A 22,178-nucleotide genomic window follows, 5' to 3' on the forward strand; every position below is an offset into this window, starting at 1 on the left:
ATATTTTTTAAGATTACTGATCAGCCATCCTATCTGAATTTGTGATCCATACCTACATAACTAGCATCAGTCTTTGACTTTGTCTGCGTAGAATTAGTACTTCCATATCCCATTTCCATAAAAATCAATTTATGTGATATAAACTATATAGTATGTCCTTTCCCGGGATTCAAATTAGAAAAGGTCGAGTAACTAGAAAGAGGAAGAGGTAAGTAACAAACAGACAGAGCTACTGTCGCGTTTGTAGTATTAGTAGGAATTAGGCACATTTCAGGCACTAAACTTAAAAAGCGATCGCACTGTTTCAATAATAGCAGAGTAAAAGCTACTAAAACTCTAGAAGAGCTAATGTTTTTTTGATTAGATAGAGGGTGAATTCAAGGACAAATTCGTAGGTACTTTTAATGCACTCTTGAAAAAGACTCGAAAAGTTGTGTCTCACGACTCAAAAGATGTAGAATCTTGTTTCCCAAATATATTCGCTTTTTCGTAAATCCATATCCGTTAACGTGGAATTCTGGTATAGAAGTAGTAGAATTCGTTTATTAATATATGTAGATACTTCAACATTCCGCTGTGGTAAGTGAATACTCAAAACGCCTAAGGAAAAAATCTAGTAAACAAAATGACACAAATCTAAACTTGAACAAATGAGCACTCTGGGTGCCAGAGCCGCAATAAAATGTAAATAGCTGAGGAAGTGTTAAAAGGAGCGAAAGTTTAGCTCACGCGAACTTCGCACTCGGCCCTGAGTTGCGCGCGGGTAAACGACGAGTCATTGCGGCGATATTAAACGAAATAAGTTGGCGCCGCAGTCGCCTTTGAAAATCGCCTCTGTTTGAGGCTTACCACTGAAAATTTGAGTTCTAGTGCAATCCATACATATATTTTATGATTTATATTAATTTATTTAATGAGGCTTATGAACGGCATTCGTAACGGGTAAAGTGTCATTCAATTGAACTTGCTAACTATGTAAACAAAAGTTACTAGTAAATTGACATTCAGTGTCAATTTTAGTATGGCGGTTTGTTTACATAGTTAGCAAGTTCTATTGAATGACATTTTACTAATAAGTATGGGCGAGATGGCAGGGGTGAACAAATGTTAAAAAGTGGTATAAATGTCATTTATTGAGAGACCCATTCGAATTTGCAAATCGATTGAAATCCATTTGTAAATTCGCTAGACTAGGCTTCTTGCTACGGACGAAGTGATACGCTCGTAGCATTGTTTTCCCAATAAACTATATGTATAGAGTCACTGTTGGTATAGGCTATTTAACGCATTCACGGATTCTTTGTTCGTATTGGCTTTTCGCTAAGTACACACGAGCTTTCGCATCCATGCACATTCGGTGCATACGGGCTTATGCGAAAACCCGTATGTAGCGAAAAGCCTCTGCGAATAGAGAACCCGCCTGACGGGTCGCTGGCAGTGGATGGATTAATTACTTATTAATACCTTTTACTGGCTAAGTAATAGAATTTTCCAATAATTAGGTACCTAAATTGTTTCGTAAATCTAAATGACAATATTTCTATGTAATACATTAATGCAATGTTCTCGGTACATTATCTGAAAATCTTACTGAAATCGGCGGCCTATTAACACACACACACACACACACACACACACACACACACACACACACATTAAGTTTGTATAGTCAATTAATATATCAAAAGCAATCGTTATTAATTATCTCGACGTTACGTCTTTGACACATATAATAGGTACGCGTTGTAACTATCAATCATGTCAAATCTTGAATTCAATCACATTTAATTATATGAAAGTTTCTATAATCGTATCTGCCGGAATCTAGTGTTGACCACTTATTTAAATAACCCGTTATTATCTTTAGATTTTTGAAGAATTATTCACTGCCTACATAAATGGTTATTTATATTTAAAACAATAAACAGAAGCTTCCGCTTCGTTTCTAAACTTATCATCACTTTCTTAACAAAATTATTTTTACTACCCCTAAAGTATTGTTATTCAAACCGAGCCCCAAAAGATTTGAAGAAGAAATCCGCCACAAATGGTTGGTGCCCAGGGAGCAATAAAAGTATAGGAATTCAATCGCTAAAAGAATTTATATTACCTTGACTTCCAGGCCATTTCGAACGTAGACTGATATCGGAATGATGTCCGTTAGTTCTCGAGCGTCTTGCTCGCGCCAATACATGTACAGAAAAGTACGAGCGAAATGCACAATAATTGAATGACATATATTATGTACGGTCAAATTCGCCTGGTCCATGATCAAACAGTCCAAAAGTCAAGTTATATCTGTTTAAAAAGGATTAACATGGTTTATTTTTGGCATTTTAAACCTCTTATTTTAAGAAGCTTAGAGCCCGATAAACTTATAATCCAGCGAAAGTAATTGCCAATTAAGATTTCATAAGTATTATTAGCTACAAATCATACCTATAGAAGACACTCAACGCTGTTTTTGGATTATGATTATGTTATTATTAGCTCTGTAAGTGTGAAAACTATCTATCTTTCTTCTATTGTACAACTCAGAAACCTAAAATTGAACTTGTTTGGCTGCTGTTACAGGCACAAAAGCAGCAATTATGAGGCACTATTGTCAATTAATTCATTCATTATTAGATTATTACTCTAGGGCATTATGTTCTAAACTTGGGAGGCAACGCAATTATTATTTCATTTATTACTTAATCTATTCACCAAATATTGGTAAAGTTTCGTGGAGCTTGTTTTGATTGAGAAGTTTACAGAGCAACGTGTGTATCAAACAACATGCCAACTTCTAAAGTAGATTACGTATAATCCCAGCTGCCAAATTTATGTAGGTACTTATCTACTTATATCATAAATTCAGCAGTATGTATTATACTTTGCACAACGATACGTTTTCATTGTGCAAATGCGTAGAAATCGCTTGAAATGGTTATTCTTTCCGGCTTGGTTCTTTCATTTTAGCACAATGCATTGTCGGTTGGGCTGTGCAGCCTCTAAATGCATATGGAGTTACAAACGTCCACAGTTTTAAGCTTGTTTTAATTTTCAACGAGCTTTGTTTAGTCGCTGAATACTGAAAATGCTCGGGAATTATGCCTACGAGCAGTGGTAAATGCAATCTTTTTTATTTTTTAGACAAGAATGGAGGAAAAACGTACACTGTATTTGTGATACTAAACTTAAGAAATTGTGTGTAGGTATCTAATAGGTATACTATAGTATAATGTAGCGTTCATTTGTCTCGCACCGCATCATGCAAAGCATTCTTGCTGTTATAATTAGGAAACCTGTAAAAATATCGGATGAGTTCTCTCTGAGTTGAATAAAGTTGAATAAAAGAAATCCGTATTAGCCAATAACAACATTTAGCTGCAACCAAAATGATAATTTTTTAACGCCTGCTTGTAAAATTTAAAAGTTCCGCCTAACATTATTTCCTTGAAGTGGCCATAAACATCACAAAAACAGCTTCTCTTTGAAAAATACAAAGGATGACTATTTGTCTCTGCATCAGTTAAACCTAAGGAGAGATGCCTTATGCGCTGTCTAATTTTGAAGTTCGATAAGATAACACTTCTGTCGAAATTAGTTCGTACGTTATGAATGAAATTAATTCGTAAAATTAATTAAAACATATTTTTATGCCTTCTCCGTTAGTAGGTTATACCCGTAGGTAAAAAGCTTTGCTTTATGCTTCCTTCCCACATATTGGTAATAAATAAATTACAGGTCCATTTCATATATACAAATTATACCTAGTATACAAATTATTCAGGCTGAAATATATTGCACTGTTACTTCAACCCCGTATGTTAGTTTTGCATATCTTCAGCTAGTAGGATCTCAATTTCTCTTTCATATGGCATAAGTAAAAAGATGGCCTGATTTAGCGGTCCCGGCGGAGGACCGCAGGCAGACCCGAGACGTACCGCCTTGTCGTCGGATCTAGGGCAGCTACTATCTCATTTTATTACAATGATGGGATAACATTCAAGACAATGTTGTAATTTGATACGATCGAAGTTCCAAGTGCGTTTACATAAAATACCTATATACTTTAGTGGAGACTGTTATGTTACAGTATTTCTTGAGTTGTTTATTGCTCTTTGGTACTTCGATTAAGTATCTTTAAAGGCGTTGTGAGCTGTAGTGCCCATTCGCTCATAGACTGTGGAGCTAAAAGCGTTACTGACCTTCATGTTTTCCACCAAGATTAATATTTCCTTAATTTTCATAATGTAATAGATTGTTCAGTGATGTATGTACACTATGATAACTTGATAAGTAACATGCTTATAATGATGATTTATTAGCAGTTAACAATGAAAAGACGAGACAAATCGCTTTGTGTAAAAATGGTACAACGTTAGGATGCGATTGCTTCTCTCGGTATAGCGTTATATACCTCCAGGAAATAGGTCCTAAAATATCGTGTTTCAGTTGGCTGTGGCTTTTTATTTTAAAAGCTGGAAAGTGTTTGATCTAAATAATAACAGGTATAAATAAAAGAGTGAATAAACTTTTCTTGTTACACTCGCTGTCATGGATACGTCTACCACTGTTTAGAAGCACGTTTTAAAAACATTTTAATATACCAAACATGCGGTTTTGTCGAAGTTAGGTAAGTATATAATAGGCAGGATTCATAGTTCTTTTGCACATTAAAATTAAGGAGAGTTATAGAGTCAATGTTTACCAACCTTAAAAAAATTATACTCATCCTCATCCAAATTCAATAATTTTGCTCAGTAATGCCTTTACAAACATCCCCGCTAGACCACCCGCTACGAAATTACCCCACTGAGCTATCGAGATTTACCCGTCTGCCTTTCCTTAGGTATAGGTGACGTTGTTGGTTGACGAAATGTTACTTTCGACACTGACAGATCAGTATCATATTGGAAACAGATCGAATAACTAAAACTCGGATTGACCTGCTACTCTCTTTCTAAGACGGTTATTACACTGGTGCCACATCCAGATGAGTGATTAGATTAGCTATAGCTACCCAAAATGTTTGTTCCCCAATATGTTTTATTCCATTCGCGTTTCTCCTCCTCCTCCATCCATCCATCCTCAAGATTTTGAATTAATTAATATAGTGTACAAGTATGATGTTATTAGGCCTGTTACAAAAAATCCATTTCAGACCATTGAGGTATATACAAGAGACGACATCTCGAACAAAATGTTTCCGCACCTCAGAGAAGTGCATGCACTTCTTTGCTTTTAGTACGTCACCGACCACTGACGATATGCCACACATGTACAGAAAATTAAAAAAATAATAATTAAATAATGCCTTCGTGCGTGTTAAAAAGTTGCAACAATAGCACAAGAAAATATAATAAAAGGGATGGAATAACATTTCACCGGTAAGCAATGGAATAACTGTTGATTTACTATTATTTAGTTTTCAAAGTAAATGCTTGGTCGTAGAAAAAGTATTGTATGCAACGTTGTTTAACTGAGTCAAAAAATACCCGTGGCGTCTTTATTAACAATTTTCGGCTTCGCATGCATGCATGCACTTCTCTGAGGTGCGAAAACATTTTGTTAGAGATGTCGTCTCTTGTATATACCTCAATGTTTCAGACCAACATTCCTAATAGAATGCTTACTACTTTTGTATAAAATAAAAGGCTCATGTTACTTAGTACATAATGTGTGTAGTTAAGTTTATGCGTCCTCGCACGCGATTTGAGGCCTGGCTCGCCACTTCGGTAGAAGTGCGTGTTTGGCAAAAGGGGCGCGGGAGCGAAGTGATTTTTCACGTATATTGTTATAATGAATACACTCACGCGACGTTCATTGTACTCGCTTGGCTTTTAAAACGAGCACCCAATTATATTTAATGTTAATATGTCAAAATTAGAAACAAATACATTATATACCTAAGCTAAGTTCTTTTTCAACCCAAAATATATTAATATTATGGATTGAAAATGTAATCGTAATCGGGAGCCTTGAATCTTGAATAGCTTGTAGGTAGGTAAAATTGATTAATCATAGGTTTACTTTATTAACTGTCAAGCCAGATATTTAACACGTGTAACCCTGAAGGTTATTAGGCTGGCTTTGAAAATATTCTAATTGAATTAGATAGTTTATCATAAGTTCCAAAAACCTTTTTTATTCATACCTAACTAATGCAGTATCTATATAATTAATTAAGATATCATTTGATGTGACATAATGTACCAAATAAAAGTAAGTAAATTCGGCAAATATTCATTTTCAATTATAATTATTACGGTCTTGTAAAGCGTGTTGCCCTTTCACCGGCGAATACGCAAGGATGTGAGCAAATAATAAATTAGAATATTTAAACCTTAATTTGCAGGTAGAGTGAAAATAAACGAAATTAGCTTAACTGTTAACTTGGTGTTGATTCGGCCTCGCGAGTCGGTGCGAGCGAGACGGAGTGATACATAGGAGGTGAAAAGAAAATTCTACTAGCAGCACACTAATTGGGTGCTAAAGTAAATATTTAAAAAGGCAGGCGGAAACGTGGGGTTTTTAACTTTTCAATTACGTCAATTAAGACTGCCGAGCGCAGCTGCGGACAGATTTATTAGAAATAGCGTGTTTTAATTTTATTTTTCTTTCTCGCCAGGGACTTATAAAGGACGACATTATGGTTACGAGCCTTCATTTAAGAAAACAAAATGTCGGTGGTTTTTTTTTCAGTAAACTTACTTAATCATTATTTTTCAAAGATTTTTGTTTTTTACGCATTGTTCAGTTTTTTAAGATGATGTCCAGCCAGCCTATTATGGATAGCTTTATCCATCTTTATCCACGTGATAAAATAACTGTCACTGTTTAACACCGTGGGAAAGAAAGTGACGGACACCGTTTTATCACGCTGTCACGTAGACAAGAACGACCATCATATCCGTACTGAATGTACTTTTACTTAAACTAATTTTACATATGTACATATGGGGCTACTTTTCCGCACTAGTGCGTAAAATAGCACTTTTCGTGCGTATGTCGAAACTTTAAAGTGCCATATGTACTGTAAAACGTTGTTCGATACACGTGCGAATAGGTAATTCGCAACTCGTGTCAATTTAAAACACTCCCTTCGGTCGTGTTTTAATTTATCGCCACTCGTTTCGAATTTCCTCTTTTTCGCACTTGTATCGAAAATAACTATTTAAGGGTTTTTTAGGGTTCCGTACCTCAAAAGGAAAAACGGAACCCTTATATAGGATGAATCGTGCGTCTGTCTATCTGTCACTGTGATTATTACGGTACAAGAGATATAGCTCTAAAACAAACGGAATGACGAAGAAGCTGGCAGCCGGATAGCAGTTTATTACTAATAGCTCTTACAGATTGGAATCAATACCTACTAACGTGGATCCGCGTTCCTATGAAATTAAGAAGTCATTAAAAAGTTAACATGGAATAAAGATCCTTACATACATGTCGTGAACCCTGAAAACAATATAATATTAAGTACTTTTTTGAGCAGTCATGTAGAAATTAGAGCTTGTAATAAGAAATTTGTTCAACACAGAAGTTATAATATCCAATAATACAAAAAAAACCGCTAGATTTGTGCAGTAGATACTAGTTATGGCCCACTGCTTAGCATTTTTGAAGTGAAAACTTCTTTAGCGGCGCTGGGCACTTTTTGAGGTGGGGAAAAAATGATAAAGGGGCGTAAGGCGATCACGTGACCGTAAGCCCCGTAAGGTGGCCACTCATAATTTAAATGGCATTTAAATCAATAAAGAAAAACTCAATGTTATTTGACAATTATGTTGCGGACTCCTTTTCAAGACTCTTTACCTATGTTTAAATAATTTGAAGTTGTCATGGCAGTATGTAAATAAACATGTCAATGGAAAAGTGTGATCTTATTTGAGAATGATAATAATATATAATAAATAAATAGAATACCTCCGCTAAACGTATGTATCATGTTACCGGGCGTCGGTAACATAGTGAGGTGAGTTTCACTTCTATCGGCACTCCCGGAGTGCAGCCGTTGTTGCTTGTTTTTCAGTCGCCCTACAAACCATGACAAATGGTGTCCCGAAACTGTCGGTAAACTATTATTTTTGAACTCGACAATTGCAGCCTAGAGATGATGATAGTATTGGAAAACATTGCTGTTTTTTCAACGGCAGTGAGGCAAATTGATTTACATTTACATATAAAACGTTTTACCGCGATTACTTTGTTTCGGAACGTTTATTACTTCGCCAATGGGTCGTGAAAGTATCGCTTTTGGAATCATCTTTCGGCGGATCTTATGCAATTTTGTTTATTGTTTTAGGTATAAGTAAACAAAATTTTGTCAAGTTTGTGTGCTTAGTAAATATAATATTCTAACATAATCTCTCGTGAAGAAAAGAGACGGAGCCCTGTTGTTGCTAGGATGCCGGTTTAATTAAATATACTTAAGTAATAATTAGAAAAAACATTTCATAAAATCTTATGTCCAACGATATCTATTATCTATCAACGGTATTTAAAAATATATATAGGTATTTAAAAAAAAGTTGCACATGAAGGATTCCGTACCAATTTCTAACGACAAAAAACAGGATATCGCGTTTATTGCATGAACTAGGCCACTTCCAATTCGTAATTTTATTTTGTATGTATATTTTTTTTGTAATAGCGGCAATAGATATAAAATCAAATTCAAAATTCTTTAGATTTAAGGGTACAGTAATATTTTCTCTCTAAATATTTTTGTCAAATGAATAAATTAAACTGGCCGTTTTTGCTGGTGTTGGATTACTTTATTAAATACAATAAGATATATTTCATATTTCTTTATTAATAAAATTACAAACTTTACATGTCAAAAATTAATACTTATAAATCTTATAATTAGTCAATTTCAATTCATTGATATACATAATACGTATTCATCAGTTACAGTAAAATACCTACGAGTATTATCATAGTATAATATTCAGCCTGTTGGTGGGAGGAGTGGAGGACTGGTTTACGTTATACATTCCATCAATAAAGTTCTTCTTCGAAAATACAGCTTAGAATATTATTACAACGTAAAAAATAAATTTTAGTATGTGTTTGACCGGGCAAGATATTTTGTTTTTGCTTCGCCTGGTTACAAATGAATACTCATATTTTTGTTTGGATTCTGGCTGCTTTGACATCAAAGAATGTTTAAAGTCGTTCTTAAGAGTGGGAAAGAGATAATGTTATTTAAAAAAAGCCTCATCTGGTACTTTGTCATAAAAATGTTACAAAAATAAAATAAAAAATACATTGTCCATTGTCATTTGTCTGGAGGACATCGCTTTTTAGCGATAAGACCGCCTGTTGTTTACCTCTGCTTGTGTGTCTGTTTTTTTGTATTGTTTCTTTTATTAAGGTGTGCAATAAAGTGTATTTGTATTGTATTGTATTGTATTGTCCCAAGCTTTTGTACTTGACTTATACTTTACGACTACAAACTTTCTGATAGTCTAACATCAGGCGCCAGATTTCTAGTAAGTAAACGCTCAAATTAACATACATAGAAGTTTCGAACCAGATGTGAATCAATGTGTAAATCCCTATTAATTTGTACTTTATTATAAATACGAAAGTAACTATGTCTGTCTGTTTGTCTGTTACCTCTTCACGCGCAAACCGCTAAAGCGATTTAGGTAAATTTCATAAGGAGATAGTATGAGGCCCTGGGTAGGACATTGGTTTTATCAAACATTGTCATTGCACGCAGACGAAATAATTGGTCCCGTTTAAAGATAACTTGAAAACAATCAAGTGCATACTATACCATAAAGGATGACTCACGCTAAACCGGGCCGTGCCCGGGCCGAGGCGTCCGACATGTCATTTTCTATGACGGCTGATCGGTGATCACGTGGTGCTTTCCATAGAAAACGTAGCGCCGGAAGGCGCGGCCCCGGCTCCGGTCTAGCGTGTTAAAGTAGGTATACAAGTTTATATAATAGTTTCTTACTTCAAAGGTCACTTGGTGATCACTTTGGCAATGTTGAATAATCATCATCATTGGCCTTAGCGTCTATTGCAGACGATTTATGGTTTAAATCGGAGAAATATATACACCGCCTGGGACGAAATTAAGGAAACGCAAGGATGCCCAGCACCTGCATTACCCTCTCGGCTTCACTGTCTTATCCCACAGGAAAGGCGAGCCAATACGTGTGGAGACAGGTCAGCTGCAGGAATCTGCCGCTTATTTCAGGTTGGACCCTACTCGCGCCTTACGGAAACTCCATCCCGGGTTTTATTTTGGAGTATCTTTCTCCTAGATGGATTGCAAACCATAGCTAAGAGGACGACCATCTCCCCTGTAACGAAATACTTTCTTGCTTCGTTTGTGGACTTAGTCGCCTCGTACGACACCCTTATCCTATGTGAGGGTTGGCGCTATTCTAAAGTCGGCCACCACACGGCAAAAAATAAAAATAATAAATTAAAATAATAATTGAATAATTGCTACCAATAAATGAGAACTGTTGAATGTGATAATTATCTCCAAATACCGGTGTTGATATGAAGTTCGTAATTATCCTAATTTCCTCAATCATTAGCGGGGAGTTCGTTCATGCCGATGGTAATTTGTGGACTGCCGGCACGCAATCAACGCGTTCTATTTATTATTTTATAAGTGTTGTAATAAACCACAACAAAACGGGCAATGATCTCGTTGGACAATGGTACAAATGGGAGTTTGCTGTTTATTCGCTGAAAGGTCACGAGGCGGCCGCCATTCGGTCGTGGCACGCCGGTAAAGCTTTGAAGCCAAGCAAGCCAGGAAGTAATATTCAGAGTATTCAGACACATTTATTGCTGTTTTTGAATTATCAGTCGCTCAATCTGATTCGAGGCCTTTGTTAAAGTTTAATTAAAATGGCTGATGGTGCTTTTGTTTATCGTTATTTGACAAACATCTATCTTGACAATAAAAGTAGCACGATGACAGCGAACTAAATAAAATTAGCTTTAAGGATCGTGGGTAAACTCTTTCTTATTGTACTTGTTTACTACTTATATGAGACTGTATGAGAGTAAATTTTATTTATCATTTGCAATTATGAAAACGCCCATATTGTAGCATTTTTGTTCTGATTCAAATGCTTTGGTTAAAATGTCAGTTTGCGAATAAGTATGTTAAGAATATTAAAAGTACATAATGTGTTTTTTTTGCAGGTGCTCCGTACCAATTAAGGCGATGTTGTTTCGCCATGGGCCGAGGTGGTAGTGCAATGGAGGTATGTGGAAATTATTTGGTTTTACTGAATTAAAATCCTATAGCCGCTATACAAATATACAAAGTAGCTATACAAATCAAAACTTCCAAGGCAATAGCAAATTTGAATTGGTCCAAAATTAAATTTAATGATACATTGGAATGCCTCTGGACGGATGAGGGATATACATTTTCAATTTAGTAAATTAGCTCTACGAACATAATCCAAACATTCCAAACTTCAAATGCACTTGTGCATTATTTAGCTACAGTTTGAGCTTAATCGGCGGTTAGTGTGAATATTAGCGGTAAAATATTGAATACCGCCAAAGCGAATGGCAATAAGAGATGAATGATGATATTATTGGCTTGTATAATATTAGATATCTTTAGCAAATATCACAAACAGCTTAATTTTAGATACAAGCATTAAATTAACAACAGTTTAGCCTATCAAATAATGAAAAAGCCAGACAACGACAAAAATAAACCAAGATATTTTGGTCTGAAAACTTGGAAAGCTTCAACTGGATCCAAAAAGCTCTCAAAGTATCCGTTATGAAATTTTTCGCCATCATTTTGTTTTGAAAAGAAGTGGACAGTACTAGAGTTTGAAACTCGGAGTGTCGTCTGCCGTAGTTGTTAAAAATTCGCTCGGGTCCAAACTCAGCTTTTGGGCGAGTCATTCAATTACCATAATGAGTTCGCAATGTTCGCATTATAGAGAGAGTGATTTAGGTGAAGTTCAATTATTTGTTGCTGGATAACAAATTAAATCAGCTATTTTACCGTACCTACTTAGCTAATTTTAAACATATAAAGGTTAACAACTAGTATTAAATAGAGAAAGACATTTTAACCAAACTGGAATAAGGGTTTTAAAATGCTGTACAGTTATGATAGTTTTTGTAAGGATCCATCGTCTCAATCTAAGGTGATGAATGGAATCGTAGTCGCTAATATATTAAAAATATTATATGTCATTTTAAATTAGGGCGAGTATCTTGGCATTCCCCCGCACAGTCGAGAAAGTTGGCATTCGCATGACAGGTGCAGCTGCATTAATGCTGCGGCATTGACGTGTGCACTGTCACTGAGGCCGATTATGACTTAACAATTTGTTAAGGTTTTTACACGACATTAACAATCGGTCACACTGATAGTTCCTTGAGCTATCTAGCTAGACGCGACGTAGCGTGTCATGCCAAGTTCAAAGGAACAGAACTCGGGGCGCAGCAGCCGTGTGTTACTCGTATATTATTAAACATTACACTCGCAATTATTAAAGAAATTCTTTGTGCTTACGTATTTAACGTAAGCACGAAGAATTTCGTACATCGACCTGCTTGTTCCTATCTCTATCGCACGTGCATAATTTTATTGCTGTCCCACTGGCACAGTGTCATTGACCGTCGGTATCATGGCCGGGACAGCATTGATATAATCACGGATCCCTTTGTTTGACATAATGTAATGATTGTCGTTGGTCATCATTCTGAAACCGTTATTTCGAAAAGTTATCCTATAGATAGGTTTTATTTAATGCGTAGCAAGTGTTTTACTTGCTGTCGTCAATCGTCGGACATGAACCGAGACTTTGTTTGCATTTAGATAGGTTAGGTTAGGTTTGTTTGATGGCAATCTTAAAAAGTTACGCTTTTCTGAGACAAATCAAATTATTTATGACCAACGAAAATGCGGACAAACAATAGTACAATAAATTATGACTTAAAACTTTACGGGAAACAATAGAGACAGGGATATTGACAGTGACAGCATTATCCGCGTAAATGCCACTGGCGCCACTGCTAGTTTACATTATTTGCACACACCGCTCCGCTCTTATTTTGGCACCATAGAAGGAAAACTGTCTCATTTGTGTTACTTTTCTCAATTCAGTTTTATAACTTGAACCTGACATTCTTATTACGCTGACATTTCACTTAGTCACGTTCACGTTACATGTGCCTCCCTACCTACATGATTTGCTTCGGCACTACTCTTTAATTTATGGATGTAATATTAGCGTACACCTATGTAAAAAAAATATAGGACAATTTCAGACAGATCGACCTAATAGTCACACTATGTACTACAATATATACTAATATATAGATATAATAAATAGTTATATACACAGAAAATACCCATAACTCAGGAACAAATATTTGCAATAAACACACAAATAAATGCCAATACCAGGATTCGAACCCGGGAACTAATGTTTCGTAGGCAGGGTAACTAGTCACTACTACAGACTACCTACGCTAAGAGGTCGTCTATGTATATTATGGCACGCAATTATATGGCTTTGCCAGATAGATAATGTGTTGTTCGGAAACATAGAATGACTTAAATTACCTACCTAATCTACCTATTTAGTACAGTCGACGTTAAATATATTTTGACTCTTTTTCACCTTAAACATTTCATGAAATTAAGACGAAAGATGTATTTGGCACATAACTTTGTACCTCTATATATTATTCTTTGACTCGTGTATTCTTCGATCACTGATGCTGATTAGTTTCGAGCTTTCATTACACTAATAAAATTATTCACAAGCAAGCGCCGCGTTTAACAAAAGAAGGAAAGGTTTAGTTATAACTTCTTGCCCGGCTTTGTGTGAATAAAATTAATACTTGTACAAAACTGTTCGATGAAGTTTTTGTCCGCACAAGTTGTCGGGTCGAACGGAATCTCATCGCGGCTGCATTTTAACAAGTTGCCCTTAATTGCCAATCCCAGGACACAAACTGCGGCCACAGTTTACTCTTTTTAGTGCTCCTCTGTGAAGTTTCTTAACGTATAAATTTTTTTTTGTGATTTTGGAATTTAAAAAGCCTTTGGAGTTCATTAACATGCTTAACATAAAATTATGATATATGAAATGAAAAAGACAGTAAAAAGACAAATAAATAATTTATGAACTAAATACTACTAAGTAAATAATACTAAATTAAAACTAACAAACCTAAATATATCTAAAATAAAACAAGGAATATAAAAACTACTGAAAGAGGCCTCCCCGCGCTACCCCTGGCGCAAAGGTGCCCATATATGAAATTATAATCAAATATACGATTATTTAGGCAAGTATATGTTGTAATGTATATTAAAGCTAATTGGCAATAAGCAACATACAATAATACAGAACACTATAATGAGTACATAGGTATAGGAATATTTAGTTGTTTAATTTCGTTTACAAAATAAGGTAAAGAGGCAACAGTAAAAATTCACTCGTAAGCCGTAAAATGCAATTTTAATAGGGATTGTTTAACAGTAATCCCGTTTAACTAACCACTACAAAGTTTTCCAACAGCGAGGATCTGCCAAAGACCGAGGGACCCTAATTGGCAATTCTCCAGGACAAAAACTGATGCCATAATCTACCCTTTTTTTAATTTTACCCGGTAAGCGAGGACAATGCCGCGTTCATACGTAAATCCAATTTAATGTTTGCATCAAATGTATTAAGCCGTCCTTTTATTGTGTGAGCATTTTGCGTAAATATGAGTTTTATTGTGTTATCCAGATTTGTGGTAAGTATAAACATTATTTGCGAGTTGTTACAATTGTGTTTCATAATTTACTGGATTATGAGTTTATGAGATAACTAGCCTCTCATTGCAGGCACATACCTACATTAGGGTGGAGCGAAATCCAAAATTCTTGAATATAGCAATGGAACCCCTCCAAAAGGATGTCTAATTTTTTATTATTTAAGGGAAAAATAATAAAAAAAATATTGGTATATACTTTTAGCCCTCTACTATTCGATTATATATAGCAATATATGTATATTTTTAATTAATTTAATTTATGCTTATTTTTTTATAACAAGTTTTATTCATTCAATAACATCTTTTTGTTAAAGATATACTCGATTCCTATACTTATTTTTGTTTATAACGTATATTTTTATGACACGGTAAAACCACGAAAATCGAGGTTTTATGGAAAAGGCCCTTTAACCTGGATACTGCGCACAAATTGGAGTTTACAACTAATTACAGAACCGTGAAAACTATTCTGAACGTGATAAGATAATAAAAATACTACTAGTAAAAGTAAATATATACCTAACATACGTGTGAACATGACCCAAAAAGGGCGTAAGCGACGCCGAAGGGCAAAATTTGACGCTCATTTAAACATATAAATAACCCATTTTTTGCAGTAAAATGATACTTTTCGTAATCATTAACACCGTTACTTTGCCACAAGAACGTCTAAAAAAAATAACTCATATATTTTTTTTACACTGTAGCATTTTCCTTGTTTTGCAAGAAATTGCTGTTTAATATGAAATTTTGAAATTTTATTATTTCATAAATATTGAAAAAGACACAAAATTTTTGGTAATAACTTATTATACGCTTATTAAGTATTATATAATTTTAATAAAATGTACACATATTAGTGAAATAGTATATTTAAATAATTGATGAAACTTTACCTTTATTAATTTCTTTAGCGGCTGGGTAGAGGGCTAAAAGTAGTGTTTATTTTGAAACTTGATATAATCACTATAATCTACATGACAAACTGCAACTTTTTGTACCGGTTCCACATTGATAATCAAATTTTTATTTTTTCCCATACAACGACGCTCCACCCTAACCTACATGATTGTATTAATCCTAATAAGAACTAGGTACGAGTAGTTGTTTTTTTAGCAGGCATCATTTTATGCAATTGGCTCGTTATTTAGTAATATCAGTCGTGTATAAATAATTCCGAGTAAACAATATCTAAGTTAAAATCAGCAAAACTATTTGTTTATATAAATTGTAAGTATACTTTTTGCATTATTTAATATTATGATTTAAATAATACTGCCTCATTCGCATATCAGTTGTAATACTAAGTAGAGTTAAAATGGTATATCACCTGAAAAAGAGAAAAGGCAACCAACTTTGTTTTTTGGCTTGCACTACCTGTATCGATTCATCTCCCGGACTTGGCGGCCCTATAGCCTCTTGCACTGAATTCCCCTTTGGTGTGCCGCATCGGTTGTGTTCGCAATGGGTCGTTAAGTTGAGCGAAGGTTTTATTTTACACTCTTCTGTGCCGCTCATACTGTAACTCGGAAGCGCTTCAATAGGTATTAACCAAGTTTAATCCTACATGTGTAGGTACTTGCTTGATCACGTCCCTCCCATTGTTCCTCTGAGAGCATTTATTTTAATCTCTTTGATTATTAACTTCGACACAGTCTCCTTTATACTTTACTGCTTCCAATGCTTTTCTGCTGCTTCTTGTTTTCTCGGTATGTTGTGTAAGTAGGTTTTTAGGTAGGTAGTTTAGTAGTACTCGTAGCCAAACAAAAAAACCATACAAAAACTGGCTCTTAACAATTTGTATTGAGAATTCTGTTTTCATGTTATGAGTCAAATTTTAACACTTAAGTGTTAGATATTTTTGTTTGGCCACTGTACTATTCCATTTATGAATTTGTACAAAATTCGTGTCAGTTGACATTTAAAATCTGCCGGCTAAAACGTTTTTATTCTAGTGAATAAAGCCGAAGTACCTATACGCCAGCGACTATTTCCATTATTGTGCACATGCTTCAACAAAAGCTTTAAAATGTGCAGATAACTGAAACTGAAATCTTTGTCGGCTTTAAAATCGTAATTGAGAGGTGAGAAGTCGTTCAGAAAATAAAGAGGCTAGGGTCAAAAACGTTGGGAAATAAAAGCATTTTTCTGTGGACATATCAAATGCTAGCGAGTTGGGTACGTACATTTTTCTACAGGTTTTATTTATATGTATATTTATTTAAACTTTATTGCACAACTTAAGAAAAAAGAGAACAAATGGCGAACTTAACGCCTTATGGCATTCTCCACCCGTCAACCATTGGGCTAAACAGAGACAGTTTGGTAGACGTATGAGATTTTAACATGTCTAAGGATAATCAAAATTAGTTAAACATGAACGTACTGATGTAGATGTACAGAATAGACTGTAACTCAAACTACGTGATACTTGAGACAATGTAATAAAGGGGATATTCCATTGGATAAGTACTTATGGAACTGTAATGTCATCTCAAACTGAAGACAATTAAATCATTTTCTAACGGAACCGTTTCATAACTCATTTTGACAGACGTTCTGAAACAATGAAAAAGTTAAATTGGTTAGAACAGTAGGAAATGTTGAGTAGACAATAAGTCACAATTTAAAGGCGAATTACATACCTACTAGCGAATTTTTCTAGCGACTTTCACGTGAGAATAGTGAGATAGCTTATTTCATGCGGTATGATGCGCTGCTTGAAGAAGGTGTGAAATAGGTTTAGTAAGTATGTTACCAAACTCCGTTCTAATGGCAAATTATTTTAAAAAAACACAGTCGTGCGCGAGAGCATAAATTACAAGTAAATTAAAAATCTACTTACTTTAAAAAACGTAACAAGCCTGATGGGTACAGATTTAGATCGTTCTAGATTATATGTTCAGGAGTATGATTTTTTTTAAACATTCAATAATTATATAGTATAATATAATTCATTGTAATATAATATAATTATTCTAAAAGCGCAGGCGGAAGTAAAAATACGAGTGCAAAGTTTTAAAGCGTAAAAATTTCCCACGAAATAATTTACAAAATAACGTTGCAAGAGCAAAGTTAAGAGACGCCTTTGGAAGTAAAGTACACCTTATATGAACTATCAAGGTGCTAAAATGTAACTTTGAACTAACCGTGGAGGTCGCTAACATTCTTGGGAGATTTTCACGACAAAGGCAGGAAGCTGCTACCTATGTATATTTTTTGATATAACGTTACACACCTTTAGTAGGGTGATAGAAATAGGAGTGAGTGTCGATTCCTGATCGCGTTTTCTGAAACTGCTTTATGGGTATAGTCGCGTTTTGTTTATAATTTATCAACGTTCTAAAGAAAGCAATTTCTTAAAGTAATGTGGTTTCTACGAAAACTTTCCAAAAGTAGCAGTATTTCTATCTAAAGCGGCACTTATCTCGAGCTATCGGCGGGGAGACGGCGCAAAGTTAAATGAGGAAGAAAATCTATGGGTTGTTTAGTTGATTCCCGGTTCTCAGGCTAATTCACAAACTACTTAATCTAGTTTCGTAGGAACGAGTTTAAGCGGGACGGGATTAAGATCGGTTCCGTCGATTTGTTCGGTCGTTGGAATGAGCGGAACTCTATTCGTATGAGGTTAATTGAATGATATGCCAATGTTTTTATTCAATATTTGGAATGTTAATTGAGCGTAGAATGATAAAATACAATTTAAATTGAAATTAAACGTCATAACACTATTGTGCAAATATTTAAGTCTTGATCATAAATAAATATATTTTATCGATAAATGGTCATTCTTTTCATTAACTTTGCGGCACATATTTTGGTTTGAAGTGTACCGCGTCGGTGGTAGAGTCCGCCTGATGGTAAGCGGTCGCCGTAGAATATCTCATACTCGATGCGCACTCTTACATACGACAATATGCTCCATAACGCCTTTGACAGAAAATTAATATAAAATGCTGATACGGTAATGAAGCAATACAATAAACTTGATGATGTTACATACGAGTGGAGCAAAAAGCCAATAGTGTCAGTACGCCTCGCCTGAATTTTTGATAGGCAATTTATGTGGAAAATCCGTTCATTCTTACTCACCGTTGGGGATACTTAGGATTCTGCCTTCATAATTCATAATTCATAATTCATAATCATTTATTTGCAAAAAAAGGAGTTACAAAAAAAAAAGTTGGTACGTTATATTTAAGTCCGTCCTTTTAGCCGTCCATGCACAGCATGCAAATCTTACAAGCTAGCCTAAATCTACATTATTTTATTAAATAACAATTTTATTTACAAATTATAGCTAAAACAACAACCAGAACTAAAAAGTAAAATAAAATCAAGAATAAAATCGAAATATAATGTCAAAATATAAATAATAATTAATTAATGACCAGAAACAATAACTTGATGTACATTTTTTACCACCTACCACTTCTAAGTTTCCAGGACAAAGAGTGGTAATTGTGGTATCTAATATTGTACCTATTAATTCTCATGTTGTGTGTTACTGTGTCCGAGCGTCGACACTTCTCTAAAATTTGACCGTAGTAATCTGTAGCTATAAGGAGTATCCTGTAATTAGCTTTACATCTCTTATTCATTGGCGCTATTTTGTATTGATAGTTGGTGGATCTCCGTAACATATGTATCCGTGTATAAATAAAATGGAATTTCTTAAACATATTGAATATTAAAACCCCGTCATAGATAAAATAATATGCTAAGTACACGTTGAGCTGTATACTCCCCGACATGAGGCCGCAAACATCCCGATATTAGTCGAGCGGAGACATTATCTCGTTGTAAACCGTAGATTTAACGGCGCCTTTGCGGCGACGCCTTGTATTATTACCTACTGTACCGGATTATAATACTACATGAATAATTATTATCTTTAATTAGTGACTACGTATTATATGAGATATGACTAAACTAAAACTATTATTGATGCTTACAAGACCGTCTTATCATTTTGATTCACTTTCATTGTGCTTGTACGGACCCTTGTCATAATATGTATTAAATTTACATTATCACACAAATTGATCCATCCCACAGTAAGCTCAAACACTCTTCTGTTGTGGATACTGAGACAAAGATATATATGTAATATATAAATGTCTATGAATACTTAAATACATGCAAAACACCCATGATTCAGGCACAAAGCTGCTCATCACACAAATATTTGCCCTTACCAGGATTTGAACGCGGGACCTTCGGCTTCATAGGCAGGGTCACTACCCACTAAGCCAGACAGGACGTCTATCTTAAATAGAAAAAAGTGCAGGCATGACACGTATTCACTCTTAGTTATGTAGGTATATGACTGAATTAAATTTGCGTCCCAGGATTTGTGTATATCATATATAATGTATATAATCATATTTTGTGGATCTGTATATATTATATATATAGTATATCAATATCATATATAATGTATATAAGATTTGTGTATATCATGTATATAAATCGAAGTTGAAACGGGTATAGACTACGTATCCACAATACAAAAACAGGTACACACAGTATGTTCACTGTTTTGTCAAATTGCAAATTATTTTTTCAAACGGCTTAGCTAGCCCTTCCCAACATGTTCCCAACATAATTAAAAAGTGTTAGTATATATTATTTACGCGGAGTTCGTCACGAGTGGCCTCGAGGGTTGCTAGGACCCTTTTAATCTCGCATTATCACACCTCGATGCGTGTGTGCCGTTGGCTCAGCGCGTCAAGATTGTCACTGTAAATCACAGGCTCTACGTGTGACAGTGAGGTTCGTAAGCTGATGGAATTTAGCTTATATTTCGATAATTAAAGATAATTTGACGATCTTATGAATAGTTAAGAAGATTTAATCGAATTGATACATATTAGTAATTTGTAAAGTAGTTATTACATACTTGTAAACTGTGTACATAAGATTGCATATGGGACATATCGATAGCAAAAAGCGGAAACGTAGTAACCGCCAAAATGCAAACTTTACACCAGAGCCAAAAAACTTTTCGGTTTTTGGAAAAAAAAAACATAACTTCTTTGTTTATTAACGAAATTACTTCAGATTTTGAATAAATATATAAATTTATGAACTCTTTCTTGTCTCATACTCGAAATATAATAAAAATGACTGGTATCACTTTTAGTGGCGCTTACTACAATAGCACTTTTATTTTCGTTACGCGGAAACGCTGTAAGCGAAACAGGTAAATGTATGGAAACTGATGGACTAGTAAAAAATCCCAAAAGCAAAAGTGATGTAAGCGGTTAACTATGTTTTTTGCGTTCCATTATATTTAGTGCAAACGCCATTTAATTCGTTATCAATAAAACTGAAATGTATTAACCGACAACCGCCGGCAAAAATCAGTGAAATTAAAACGATTTAAGCGTACATTGTCTTTTATTCACGTATGTTTTATAAACGTGACTTTTCATAGTGGTTTTTTATTAATAATTAACTTAATTAACAGACAATGACTGTATGAAACCTGATGTGACCACTAATTAACAATATCACACTATGAAAATTATTATAAAACAACGTTGTCGTAATAAATCTCGTATTTGAGTTCGTATTTTAGAATGCGTCAAAAACTCTCCAAACATAATTTTAAATATCTCTCAAATATGCCAAAAATACAAATAAAAGGATATTCTCACTTTGAAATTATCTAATGTAAATAAAAATTTACTTAGGTTTCATATTCCTGCTAAAAAAGTCATTATAATAACTAAAACAATATCATAATTAGCGAATTTGTATGTTACCGTAGATAGGATTACTTTTACTTTGTAACTCTGTTCTCGTGTAAGTGACTTGTACATATTAGTACTAATTATTGACCTAATCTTCATCACGTCTCTTTCTACTTAGGTATTGGTCTTTAATTGTGGCGGTAGCTCTCAAGATTTTGTATTCCAAAGCAAATCTAGCTGAAATAATACCTTTTGTCTACAACTTTTTTGAAGTCCTTTTATTTAATGCTATGCTCAAAGATGTAGGGTATAATGATATTTTGGCTGCGCAAGGACGTTAGGAGAAAACTAGTAGCAATCAGATGCGCATTCGTCTGCTAGATTGTATTTTCGAGCTGTTAGGGAACCAATGGCCGATTATCTCCAGCCAACTCAAGTGGGTTTTGGTACCGTTCAGGATTATGAAGCAGCAATCCATGCCACTAGGGAACCAATGGCCGATTATCTCCAGCCAACTCAAGTGGGTTTTGGTACCGTTCAGGATTCTAAAGCAGCAATCCATGCCACTCCAGCATTTGCATTAGCAAACAGGGTGCCGTTATTTTGAATATTGACATGTAAATGCATTTAATAGTCTTGAGATGGACATTATTTATTATTTTTGATGAAGTAATGGACAAAGTATCTAGCCTCGATTTA

General features: G+C 34.7%; 1 protein-coding gene across 1 annotated transcript in view; it reads left to right on the plus strand.

Annotated features, from left to right (window-relative positions):
• The window catches only part of LOC134658159 (suppressor of lurcher protein 1), a 315,814-nt gene that overhangs the window by 65,070 nt on the left and 228,566 nt on the right, over positions 1-22,178 (plus strand). The window contains exon 2 of the mRNA XM_063513771.1: positions 11,176-11,237. Within this exon, the coding sequence (XP_063369841.1) occupies positions 11,211-11,237 (27 nt within the window). The 5' untranslated portion in view covers positions 11,176-11,210. The remainder of the gene's footprint in view (positions 1-11,175; positions 11,238-22,178) is intronic.

This window comes from Cydia amplana, chromosome 2 (assembly GCF_948474715.1).
Source record: "Cydia amplana chromosome 2, ilCydAmpl1.1, whole genome shotgun sequence".
NCBI classification, from domain to species: Eukaryota; Metazoa; Arthropoda; class Insecta; order Lepidoptera; family Tortricidae; genus Cydia; species Cydia amplana.